A 13,396-nucleotide genomic window follows, 5' to 3' on the forward strand; every position below is an offset into this window, starting at 1 on the left:
TTCAAATTGTCCAATTGCTTCTCAGATCAGAGTTCTGAGAGGCGGGACTGCGCAGGCACGTGAAGGAGGCCCGGGAAGGAGGGAAGATATATAAAGAACGCCGCCTTAAGAAGCGGGCAGCTTCGTTTGCGGGCAGCGGAGTGAGCCGGGCGCAGATTGTAGGGCTTGGGCTCAGAGGGCTTAGGCGGAAGAGGGCACAGTAGGCTTATCTTTTAGTTCTTGTATTTTCAGTTATTTGGGAGGTATGAGTGTGAGGGCAGCTTGTTGTTCTCGGTGTCGGATATGGGAGATCCGGGAGTCTCCGAGCCTCCCAGACGTCCACATCTGCGCCAGGTGCGCCGAACTGCAGCTCCTGAGGGACTGAGTTAGGGAACTGGAGCTGCAGCTCGATGACCTTCACCTGGTCAGGGTGAGTGAGGAGGTGATAGAGAGAAGTTACAGGCAGGTGGTCACTCCGGGACCACGGGAGGCAGATAGGTGGGTTACAGTCAGGAAGGGGAAGAGGCAGGTACTAGAGAGTACCCCAGTGGCTGTACCCCTTGACAATAAGTACTCATGTTTGAGTACTGTTGTGGGGGACAGCCTACCTGGTGGGAGTGACAGTGGCCGAGCCTCTAGCACAGAGGACGGCCCTGTAGCTCAGAAGGGTAGTGTTAGAAGAAAGAGGTCCATAGTAATAGGGGACTCAATAGTCAGGGGCTCAGACAGGCGTTTCTGTGGAGGTGACCGGGAGTCCCGGATGGGAATTTGCCTCCCTGGTGCCAGGGTTCGGGACGTTTCTGATCGCGTCCAAGATATCCTGAAGTGGGAGGGTGAAGAGCCAGAGGTCGTGGTACATGTAGGTACCAATGACATAGGAAGGAAAGGGGAAGAGGTCCTGAAACGAGAGTATAGGGAGTTGGGAAGGCAGTTAAGAAGAAGGACCGCAAAGGTAGTAATCTCGGGATTACTGCCTGTGCCATGTGACAGTGAGAGTAGGAATAGAATTAGGTGGAGGATGAACGCGTGGCTGTGGGATTGGAGCAGGGGGCAGGGATTCAAGTTTCTGGATCATTGGGACCTCTTCTGGGGCAGGAGTGACCTGTTCAAGAAGGACGGGTTACACTTGAATCCTAGCGGGGAGGTTTGCTAGGGCTACAGGGCGGACTTTAAACTAGTAAGATGGGGGGGCAGGAGACTATTTGGGGAGACTATGGGAGAGGAGGTTAGTTCACCAGTGGAGCAAGTAAATAGACAGTGTGTGAGGGAGGAAAGGCAGGTGATGGAGAAGGGATGCGCTCAGCCCGAAGATGTAGGGGAGAAGAAAGAAAAGGATAATAAATTTGAATGCATTGTTAGGGATGGAAAGAGAGGAGGAGATGGAGAGTATCTTAAATGTATCTATTTTAATGCTAGGAGCATTGTAAGAAAGGTGGATGAGCTTAAAGCGTGGATTGCTACCTGGAATTATGATGTTGTAGCTATTAGTGAAACATGGTTACAGGAAGGGTGTGATTGGCAACTAAATATTCCTGGATTTAGTTGCTTCAGGTGTGATAGAGTAGGAGGGGCCAGAGGAGGAGGTGTTGCATTGCTTGTCCGAGAAAATCTTATGGCGGTGCTTTGGAAGGATAGATTAGAGAGCTCCTCTCGGGAGACTATTTGGGTGGAATTGAAGAATGGGAAAGGTGCAGTAACACTGATAGGAGTGTATTATAGGCCACCTAATGGGGCGCATGAGTTGGAAGAGCAAATGTGTAAAGAGATAGCAGATATTTGTAGTAAACACAAGGTGGTGATTGTGGGAGATTTTAACTTTCCACACGTAGATTGGGAAGCTCATTCTGTAAAAGGGCTGGATGGTTTAGAGTTTGTGAAGTGTGTGCAGGATAGTTTTTTGCAACAATACATAGAAGTACCGACTAGAGATGGGGCAGTGTTGGATCTCCTGTTAGGGAATGCGATAGGTCAGCTGACAGATGTATGTGTTGGGGAGCACTTCGGGTCCAGTGATCACAATAGCATTAGCTTCAATATAATTATGGAGAAGGACAGGACTGGACCTAGAGTTGAGATTTTTGGTTGGAGAAAGGCTAACTTTGAGGGGATGCGAAGGGATTTAGAGAGAGTGGATTGGGTCAAGTTGTTTTATGGGAAGGATGTAATAGAGAAATGGAGGTCATTTAAGGGTGAAATTATGAGGGTACAGAATCTTTATGTTCCTGTTAGGGTGAAAGGAAAGGTTAAAGGTTTGAGAGCACCATGGTTTTCAAGGGATATTAGAAATTTGGTTCAGAAAAAGAGGGATGTCTACAATAGATATAGGCAGCATGGAGTAAAGGAATTGCTCGAGGAATATAAAGAATGTAAAAGGAATCTTAAGAAAGAGATTAGAAAAGCTAAAAGAAGATACGAGGTTGGTTTGGCAAATAAGGTGAAAGTAAATCCGAAAGGTTTCTACAGTTATATTAAAAGCAAGAGGATAGTGAGGGATAAAATTGGCCCCTTAGAGAATCAGAGTGGTCAGCTATGTGGGGAACCGAAGGAGATGGGAGAGATTTTGAATGATTTCTTCTCTTCGGTATTCACTAAGGAGAAGGATATTGAATTGTCTAAGGTGTGGGAAACAAGTAAGGAAGTTATGGAACCTATGACAATTAAAGAGGTGGAGGTACTGGCGCTTTTAAGAAATTTAAAAGTGGATAAATCTCCGGGTCCTGACAGGATATTCCCCAGGACCTTGAGGGAAGTTTGTTTAGAAATAGCAGGAGCTCTGACGGAGATCTTTAATATGCCATTAGAAACGGGGATTGTGCCGGAGGATTGGCGTATTGCTCATGTGGTTCCATTGTTTAAAAAGGGTTCTAGAAGGAAGCCTAGCAATTATAGACCTGTCAGTTTGACATCAGTGGTGGGTAAATTAATGGAAAGTATTCTTAGAGATAGTATTTATAATTATCTGGATAGACGGGATCTGATTAGAAGTAGCCAGCATGGATTTGTGCGTGGAAGATCATGTTTGACAAACCTTATTGAATTTTTTGAAGAAGTTACGAGGAATGTTGACGAGGGTAAGGCAGTGGATGTAGTCTATGTGGACTTCAGCAAAGCCTTTGACAAAGTTCCACATGGAAGGTTAGTTAAGAAGGTTCAGTCGTTAGGTATTAATGCTGGAGTAATAAAATGGATTCAACAGTGGCTAGATGGGAGATGCCAGAGAGTAGTGGTGGATAATTGTTTATCGGGATGGAGGCCGGTGACTAGCGGGGTGCCTCAGGGATCTGTTTTGGGCCCAATGTTGTTTGTAATATACATAAATGATCTGGATGATGGGGTGGTAAATTGGATTAGTAAGTATGCCGATGATACTAAGGTAGGAGGTGTTGTGGATAATGAGGTGGATTTTCAAAGCTTGCAGGGAGATTTATGCCGGTTAGAAGAATGGGCTGAACATTGGCAGATGGAGTTTAATGCTGAGAAGTGTTAGGTTCTACATTTTGGCAGGAATAATCCAAATAGAACATACAGAGTAAATGGTAGGGCATTGAGGAATGCAGAGGAACAGAGAGATCTAGGAATAACTGTGCATAGTTCCCTGAAAGTGGAGTCTCATGTAGATAGGGTGGTGAAGAGGGCTTTTGGAACGCTGGCCTTTATAAATCAAAGCATTGAGTACAGAAGTTGGGATGTAATGCTAAAGTTGTACAAGGCATTGGTAAGGCCAAATTTGGAATATTGTGTGCAGTTCTGGTCACCGAATTATAGGAAAGATATCAATAAATTAGAGAGAGTGCAGAGATGATTTACTAGGATGTTACCTGGGTTTCAGCAATTAAGTTACAGAGAAAGGTTGAACAAGTTAGGTCTCTATTCATTGGAGCGTAGAAGGTTGAGGGGGGATTTGATCGAGGTATTTAAAATTTTGAGAGGGATAGATAGAGTTGACGTGAACAGGCTGTTTCCATTGAGAGTAGGGGGGATACAAACTAGAGGACATGATTTGAGAGTTAGGGGGCAGAAGTTTAAGGGAAACACGAGGGGGTATTTCTTTACTCAAAGAGTGATAGCTGTGTGGAATGAGCTTCCTGTAGAAGTAGTAGAGGCCAGTTCAGTTGTGTCATTTAAGGTAAAATTGGATAGGTATATGGACAGGAAAGGAGTGGAGGGTTATGGGCTGAGTGCGGGTAGGTGGGACTAGGTGAGATTAAGGGTTCGGCACGGACTAGGAGGGCCAAGATGGCCTGTTTCCGTGCTGTGATTGTTATATGGTTATATGGTTCTGTGCAAGATCTAGGAGCTAATGTTTACATCTATCATCTTGTCATGTGGAACAGAATATGTTAAAATTGGACTAGTTAATGTGCACACAAATCTTTAGTCAACATTGAAAACATTTCCTAAATATTTCTAGGTATAGTGAACTGGTAGGGTTGTAGCAATTAGTCTAATATAAAGTCAAAGGTGAATTTCTTGTCATAGGCACAAGCACATATGTTCTCAGATGCAATGAAAAACTTGCTTGCAACAGCAGCATGATGGGCACATAGCACCAGATATACAAAAGAACACTTAAACATAAATTATACATAGTTTTTCCAAGAAAGGACACTGAATATTGCAGTACAAATTGACTAAGGTGGTCAATAGCATAGGAGGCAATTTTTATTGTTTAAGTATACACAATATTTGCCTTTAGATGAAAATACAATGTGCTTGAGTCTTCATACACTTCGATGATTCTCTGACAGTTTTTAAAAAAATATTGCTGTTTTTCTCCCCATTGTTAAATCCCTCTGCAATAATTGCAAGTTGGAAGAATAAGAATGCTAGGATATAGGCAAAGAATGATAGGACTCAGAAATAGAGAGGAACATAAACACTTGGAATAAATGTTCAAGATTTTATGAAGCGACAGCACTGGTAGGTAAGGTGGGTAGGAACGCATTATTGGATTCTTGCCTTCATTAGCCAAGGCAGAGAAAATAAGTGCAAAGTGTTTATGGCACATCTTCCATTCCTAGTACAAAGGAAGGATGTGATAGCGCTGGAGAATGTTCAGAAGGCAATTACCAATATGATGTCTGGGATGAAATATTTCATCTGTCAAAGGAGCCTGGATGAGTTGGGAGCAAAGAAAACTGATGCCATGGAGGGAGAACCTGTTGGAGGAAATGTTAATTTAACATTGAGGAGCAGAGTTGTGTATACCTAGAGGTCACAGGTTCCCCATCTAGGGAACAAAGGTGATTAAGGGAAGAATTTAATTCCTCTCCTGGTTGTAACCAAGCGCACACTGCGCACACTGCATAAGGGGATAGTGGAGACAGGAGTTCTGACAGCATTTCAGAATGTAAGAACCTGAAATGCCTTATTAAGACTGAGGACTGATTGGTAGGAAGTTGGGATTGCTATTGAACTTGAAGGCCAGTATAGACATAGTGGGCAAAAGGGCCTGTTTCCATGCTAATGATTCTGACTTTGACATCTTTGAGCATTGTTTTGAAATAAAAATTCTTAATGACAAGCTTCCTTAACAAAAAGAACGCTGAAAGAAGCACCAATCTACATATTAATTTACTTTGCAGCCGTGTTGAATTGAAGCGTTTGTGTGAAATCTTCACTCGTATGTTTGCAGATCCTCATAGCAAGGTAACCACTTTAAAAATGGCTTTTGCAATTAACCTTTTGCATGTCTGTGTAAACAGCTTTATGCTTTGTGTGAATGCATGTCACTATTAGAGCTAATTTTCTTTACATGGCTTATGTGCATAGATTTAAAATCATGAAGGATTGATTTCAGAAATGTTGTTAGTTCCTTTTAGCAATATGGGCTTTCATATATGTAGAAGAATTAGATTTGATTATTAGGTAATTAATTTTTGGAAAAGAATCAGTTTGAATAGTTTTGTAGTTGTAATGTTGAAAGTCTTGTAAAGTAATTCTGGTACAAGCAAGAACAGAATTTTAAAAGCAGATTTTATGTTTATCCTAAATTTCCTCTACATTTTATTTATACCCAAGTCCAAAAGTACAGTACTTAGTGTTTATTAAACATATTAGTGCAGGTTACATGAGTTTAATGGAAAATCCAAGTGTTTTTTTTCCAGAATATTTCAGAAATTTTAACTGCAATAAGTAAAGCCCAGGTTTTAATGTGTTAGTTTGTATTTTGGCCTGAAGTTTAAAAAGTTGTTTGCATTTTACCTAGCTTTACCTAATAAAACTTTATTTTATGATGAAGTGATTGTATGTCAGTAACCATAACGGGGCACAGTGGCTTTGAAGTCTGCATTAATCAATGGTTTGTTTTCTTGCATGTCCTGTCCTTTGTTGGAACTCACAACAGAGAGTAAGTGTTGTTTTTACTGTTCACTACAAGCTAACAAATATAATGAAACCTTTCAAAGTAAACTGAGATTCACAAAGATAGTTACTTCCAAATCTTATGAAAGACTTTCTCTGATTATTTCCTGCATTAAACCAATTGGACCTTTTCCAGGAAGGCTGCCATCTACTTTTAAAAGTTTGTTTGTCGTAAATCTATTAATATTTTGTAACTGTTTGCAGTTTTTAAGCTTAAATTTCAATCTAATTATATTGTTAAAAAATCATTCATTATGCATTGTAAACCCTGATTTACATTTTGAACATATGCTGGTATTCCCATGAAGGAACTGAAATTCCACAAGGGGGAGAAAGTTTAATTTATTTTTTTATTATATGTTCGTTGCAATGGGAAGATTAATATGTCATTCGCTTTTAAAACTATAAACAATTAAACCATGATTAAAATGAGAAGATCCATCCCTCTTGTAGTATAATCTTCAGGTATGAACTGTGGCCATGTAGTGCCTCATCTCCTTGGTTGGTTAATTTTTTTTAAACTGCAGTTCAGAATGGAAAATACAATGAGCAAAAAGGGCATAAATTTAACAGATTGGAGTTTATATAAAGGGAAACCACAGGCATATGAATTTTGAGCAGCTATTAAAGGACAGATGAGGCTGATTAACAGCCATGAAGGTGATCTCTGCATTGAGGCAGAGGGTGTGATTTGAATATTTAATGAACATTTTGTGTTGGTACTTCCCAGGAAATGGATGTTCCTAAAATCTCAGTACCAGGGTTGAAAATCAGTAAGTGCTAGAAAGGTTAGTTATGTGTAAAATAAACACCTGGTCCAGATGGGAGGAATTACAGGTTGCTCAGGGAAATAAAAGATATTAAAATAGACGTGCAATCTTTTGGTCAATCTTCATTAAAAGTGAAGTTCCACCTAATTGGAAGATAGCAAGTGTAACAGTCATGTTCAGAAAGGGGTTATAAAAAAAATGCCAGGTAACCATATTCTGTTTTAATCTTTTGGGAAGTTTTTAGAATTAATGATTCAGAATGGAAAAATAGAAGAGACTTGGCATACTTTTGTAAATGGCAAATAAGATCGAAAAAACAGTGTGTGTGAAATAAGCCCAAAATGGTAAAAACAGTAAGGATGTAAGGCTGCTTCTATGGAAGGAAAAATGGAGCTAACTTTTCAGGTTGGAGACTTTTTTGGGAATTGAAACATTAACTCTGTTTCTTCTTCCACAGAAGCAGTTTGGTGCTTGAGGCATTTTGTATTTTATCTGTAATATATAATACCTATTTGACTGACCCGAATGTTTTGAAGAGCTAACGGGGAAGATCGAATGGGATGCAATATTTGACATCTTTATTCTCAAAGGCATTTGTCAAAGGTCCTTTACAAAGAAGTTTGTTATCTAATTTGAGGACCATGAAATACAATGGTAAATGGTAGCAAGGATATAAAATTGGCTTCGGACAGGAAAGTAGATGGCAAAGAAGATTTAACAAAAGTGCTGCCAATCTCTGGGTAAATAGCTCTTTCTAAAACCAAATGTTTCAAAAATCAAAGCTACAAAGCAAATGACAAAAGATACAGGAGTGATTGATTTAGATCTCTTTATGTGTATGCCTGGTGAAAAGATAGTGCTTTTCAGCATTGACTTCGATAGGTATTTGTAGAAAAATAATTAACAGGTCATGCTTGATAGAGCTGTGAAATGGAACTAACCAATATGGCTCGGTATGGACTTGATAGGCAAATCAAACTAAAAATAAAAACTAAACTGGTAACAAGATTTTATTGGCTCTTAAACAAGCTCAGTTAGCATTGAATGATGGAATTTGAGTTTGTGTTCACTTACTAGTGCAGGTGCAGTTGATTTCTTTTTAGGTTATTACTTCTCAGTTTCCATTCATTATTTAGGCGTTAATGACACAAAGAATGGTATGTAACTGGCCTGTGTTTTTGCAGATCCTTTGATTGTAGCATCAGACTGTTTTCTTGAATCTGTAGGGATAATTTCCAGTCATGGCCCACCAATGAACCATATTTATTTAATTTTAGGTATTCAGCATGTTCTTGGAGACGCTAGTAGATTTCATCATAATCCATAAAGAAGATCTACAGGATTGGCTGTTCGTACTGCTGACTCAGCTTTTAAAGAAGATGGGGGCTGATTTGCTTGGTTCTGTGCAAGCCAAAGTTCAGAAGGCACTAGATGTCACCAGGTCAGGCAGTTTCACTTCGTTAATTTCTTTTCCATACTATCTTGAAAATGTACTTTGTTTTTAATATGCCTTTCTTTTATTTGCTGTTTTCTTCCTCTAATTTGATTGCTGACTCTTGGTTATTTAATTGAGATTTTGAATGGAGTTCACTTTAAAGGAACAAAGTATTGATGCTTCAAGCAGAGAAGTAGGAGCTTCTTCCCATCAGTATAGACCTCATCAATGGCTCCAGCTAAAGGCCTGTTGAACTTTAAGACGGAGGGGAACATCATCCTGAAAACCATCTGTTGTAAAGCATGCCTTTGTTATGTGGCCTGATGCAAATATCCATGATGCAAATATCAGCAGAAGAAATGTCAAATAAAAATTATCAGTAAATCCAAATACACAAAATCTGAAATAAAGAATCCTAGAATTCTGTATCTGTGGATAGGGAAACACTGAAAGCTGATGACCTTTCATCAGAACTAGGCAGTTTGGATAAAATGCAAAATTATTAATTTTAACCTGTGGGTGTGGTTACAGATGAAGTGTCTTGCCTAAGATGTTGTCTGTCCAGTTCTCTCCACAAATACTACCTATTAATTCTTGCTGCAAAATTTTACAGAGTAGCAGGGAAGTTATTCCCAATGATTTGGTAAATGCTTATCCCTCAGCATGACTGAAAACAAACGTAAACTCTGTCACATTCCTCCTTAAGGGAGCTTGTGGACACTATCATATTACATGCAGGTTAGGAGTAGGACTCCGCTACTTGGCTCTGAAGACTGCCTGCTCTTTAATAATAACAGCAATACTGATTAGAATATCAAAAGCATACTCTTGTCTATACACACTAAACTTTCACCCCCCCTTCCTGAAGTATCCGTCAACCTGTCTTAATATTCTGCTTCCACTGCCCTTTTTAAAGGAAGTTTGCAACTCTGAGGAAAATAAAATTACCTCATCTGTTTTCAATCAGCAATTTATTTTTGGTTCCATTCTCCTCTCACCACTGTCAAGAACCTTTCGGTTTCAGTCAAGTTCCCATCTTTCTACTGAACTTCAGCAGCGTGTAACAGAAAAGTACATCACAGAAGCAGGCCATTTGGCCTATCTTGTCCATGCTGAAACCATTTAGATTGCCTGCCCCCATCAATCTGCACCAGGACCACAGTCCTCCAAAACCCTACCATCCACGTATGTATCCAAATTTCTCTTAGACGTCGAGCTGCTGTGCATCACTTCTGCTAGCAGTTCATTCCACACACTCATGACCTTCATGAATCAAGAGTCAAGTAAAGATGTTTCCTTTCATGTTCCCCTTAGCCTTCTCACCTTTCACCCTTAAGCCATGACCTCTGGTCATAGTCCCACCCAACTTCAGTGGAACAAGCCTACTTGCATTTTCCTTACCTAATAATTACGTATACCTCTGACAAATCTCCTCTCAGTCTTCTATGTTCTAAAGAATACGGCTCTAACCTATCCAATCTTTCCTTTAGCTCATGTCCTCCAGACCTTGTAACATTTTCTTTGTACTCTTTCAATCTTGTTTACATGTTTCCTGTAGGTAGGTGACCAAAACTGCACACAGTACTCCAAATTGAGTCTCACCAACATCTTGTACAACTTTAACATAGCATCCCATCTCCTGTACTCAGTACATTGATTTATGGAGGCCCTTGTTCCAAAACTTATGACCCTATGTACCTGTGAAGCCACTTGCAATGAATAATGGACCTGTATTCCCAGATCCCTTTGTTTTACCCTGGTTGGTCCTGCGGAAGTGCAAAGCCTCACACTTGTCTATATTACATTCCATCTGCCATTTTTCAATCCATTTTCCCAGCTGATTCAGATCTCTCTGCAAACCATGACTGCGTTCCTCACTGACCACTTTTCCCCCAATCTTAGTGTCATCTGCCAATTTGCTGATCCAGTTAATCACATTATCATCCAGATCATTGATATAGATGACAAACAACAAAGAACTCGCCACTGATTTCTGTAGCACACCACATCAGTCAGAGAGGCAGCCGTCTACTTCCACTCTCTGGCTTCTCCCACAATGCCAATGTCTAATCCAGTTTACTGTCTCATCGTGAATGCCGAGCGACTGAACCTTCTTGACCAGCCTCCCATGCAGGACCTTGTCAAATGCCTCACTAAAGTCCATGTAGACAAAATCCATTGCCTTGCCTTCAACCATCCAGATGCAACACAACCTGTTTAACCTTTTCCTCATAAGATATCTTGTCCATTCTAATAAACCTCATTTGAACTGCTTCCAATATATTAACATCCTTCTTTAGCTATGGACATAAACACTGTACACATTACTCAACATCAGATCTCACCAGTATCCTATATAACTGAGCCTATTCTTTCTACTTTTATATGCAATCCTCTGAGCAAGAACATTGTCAGCTTTCCTAGTTATTTGCTGTATTGGCAAATCAAATCAGATAAAATATAACAAAATACTGAGGATACTGCAAGTCTGAAATAATAGAAAATGCTGGGAAGTGTCTAGCTGGCCAACACTCATTGGGAAAGAGAAAGAATTAACATTTCCAGATATTGATCTTGTATTACAACTGGAAAATGTTATGTAATAGGTGGAAAAGTCAGGAAAAGAATTGTGCCAAAGTTGGAAGAAATGAACAGAGGTGAAGATCTGTATCGGATTTTAATAATTTGGAGTACAAAAAGTATGTTGATGCAAGTCCAAAAGGCATGCTAAGGTGTTTAAAACAAATCAATATCTAGTGGTAAACTCTTGAACGTTAATAATTAACAATAGTAAAGCCTATAACAGTAATCAACGCAATCTAATCAGAAAAATACACTAATACTTTTGTTTTATTTTACTACAGAGAGTCTTTCCCATTTGATCAGCAATTCAATATTCTAATGCGATTTATTGTGGATCAAACACAAACGCCTAATCTCAAGGTTGGTACATAAATAACAGTTCAAAATATCTAGTTTCAATTCTATGCTAGACTTTTTTGGGAGAATATTTCTAAATTAATACTTTAAGCTTTGACCTTTTACCATGGCCTTGAACTATTCTGGTATTGATTCTATAGTAGTTCAAACAAATATGACATCCTCTCTTTTGAATTGTTTCAGAATTTTCACCTGATGTTCAATTGATGTTGCATATATGAAAACATAATTGATACTTTCTCTTGCGGAAAAGGTGACATGTTTTCCTAATTTCTCCAGCAAGGAAATTAAGATCTATGAGATCCGCAGTGTCTGGAATGTGTTTGACCAAGAGGGTAGAGGTCGTTATGTCTTATTCTGACTGGAGACCTGTGAAGATGGAATTATAATATTGACGTTGCAGCTTCATAAGGCCTCATATGAAGTATTGCATTCTATTCTAGATACTCCATTGTAGGAAAGATGTAGAGGCTTAGGAGAGGGTGCAGATGAGGTTTACCAGGATGCTGGTTAAATTAGAGGACATGTCCTATAAGGAGAGGTTGCACAGTCTAGCCTTGGAGTGACGGAAATTGAGGGGAGACCTGATATAAATTTGTACAATTGAGGGGCATAGTTGGTACCTTTTCCCTGTGTAGAAGTGTCTTATACTGAAAGGGATATATTTAAAGTGCGTGGAGAGTAGTTCAAAGGAGATGTGTGGGGCAAGTTTAAGATGGTTTTAGATGCGCACACAAATTGGAAGGGATGTGGACCATTTGCAGTAATTAGGGGGTAGCTTAATTTGGAAAGCACAACATCATGGTCCTGTAATATTATTTATTCTGAACAAATTTATATTATTGGTACTTAAGAATTGGTATAGGTAGATCTTAAAGACTGAACGTTTCAATTGAAAAGGAAAAAAAAAGCAAATTAGTTTTTTCATTTGTCATGATATGAGTTGTTTATCTATCTTACTTTGATCGCCTTATTTGCCTTCCTTTTACAGAATTATTGGAGATGGTGAACTAATTTAGTTGGTGTATCCTTACCAACTTATTATTAACTTGAACTAAAATTACTTCTGCTTTAGATTCCTTATCTGTGAGAGTTTGGACAAGTAGCTGAAGCAATTTGGAAAGGTTAATATTATATTTGTAAATTAACACAGAATAGACAAGATGACAAAATGGGTAGGCTACTTTATGCCTGTCTTTCCTTTCAATTTTGGGCTGATCTATGTTAGCCTAGACTCCTGTACCAGATACCCATAATCCTCAAATCATCAGTCCTTCAAGTATTTTATTTGAATTTGCTTAAAATATCACAAATGATCTCATCTTGACACAAAGCACAGGAGTAGAATAAGGCCATTTGGCCCATCAAGTCTGCTCTGCCATTCAGTCATGACTACTGCTCCCACCCCCCTCCCCTGACCCACTCCCCAGCTTTCTCCCCATAACCTTTGACGCTGGGTCCAATCAAGCTCAGCCTGGAATACACTTAATGGCCTGGCCTCCACAGCTGCCTGTAGTAATACAGTACACAAATTCACCACCTTCTGGCTAAAGAAATTTCTCCACAACTGTTTTAAATGGACGCCCCTCTATCCTGAGGCTGTGTGCTCTTGTGCTGGACTCACTCATCATGAGAAACATCCTGTCCACATCTACTCTGTCTAGGCCTTTCAGCAGTCAAAAGAATTCACTGAGATCCCCCCTCATCCTTCTAAATTCCAGCAAGTACAGACCCAGAGCTATCATCCTTATCAACCTCCTCCACAACCTCTGCAATACCAGCACATCTTTGAAATGAAGGCTAACATTGCATTTGCAAGGCTAACCACTGACTCTGCCTGTAAGTTAACCTTTAGGGTGTTTTGCACAAGGACTCCCCAAGTCCTTTCGCATCTCAGATTTTTGGATTT

At 39.7% G+C, this 13,396-nt stretch overlaps 1 protein-coding gene across 1 annotated transcript in view; it reads left to right on the top strand.

Moving 5' to 3' along the window:
* Nucleotides 1–13,396, top strand: part of clasp1a (cytoplasmic linker associated protein 1a) — a 341,123-nt gene that overhangs the window by 262,742 nt on the left and 64,985 nt on the right. The window contains exons 25-28 of the mRNA XM_059970314.1: nt 5,565–5,628; nt 6,326–6,328; nt 8,390–8,553; nt 11,412–11,490. Of these exons, the coding sequence (XP_059826297.1) occupies nt 5,565–5,628; nt 6,326–6,328; nt 8,390–8,553; nt 11,412–11,490 (310 nt within the window). The remainder of the gene's footprint in view (nt 1–5,564; nt 5,629–6,325; nt 6,329–8,389; nt 8,554–11,411; nt 11,491–13,396) is intronic.

The sequence above is a fragment of the Hypanus sabinus genome, chromosome 5 (genome assembly GCF_030144855.1).
Source record: "Hypanus sabinus isolate sHypSab1 chromosome 5, sHypSab1.hap1, whole genome shotgun sequence".
Lineage (NCBI taxonomy): Eukaryota > Metazoa > Chordata > Chondrichthyes > Myliobatiformes > Dasyatidae > Hypanus > Hypanus sabinus.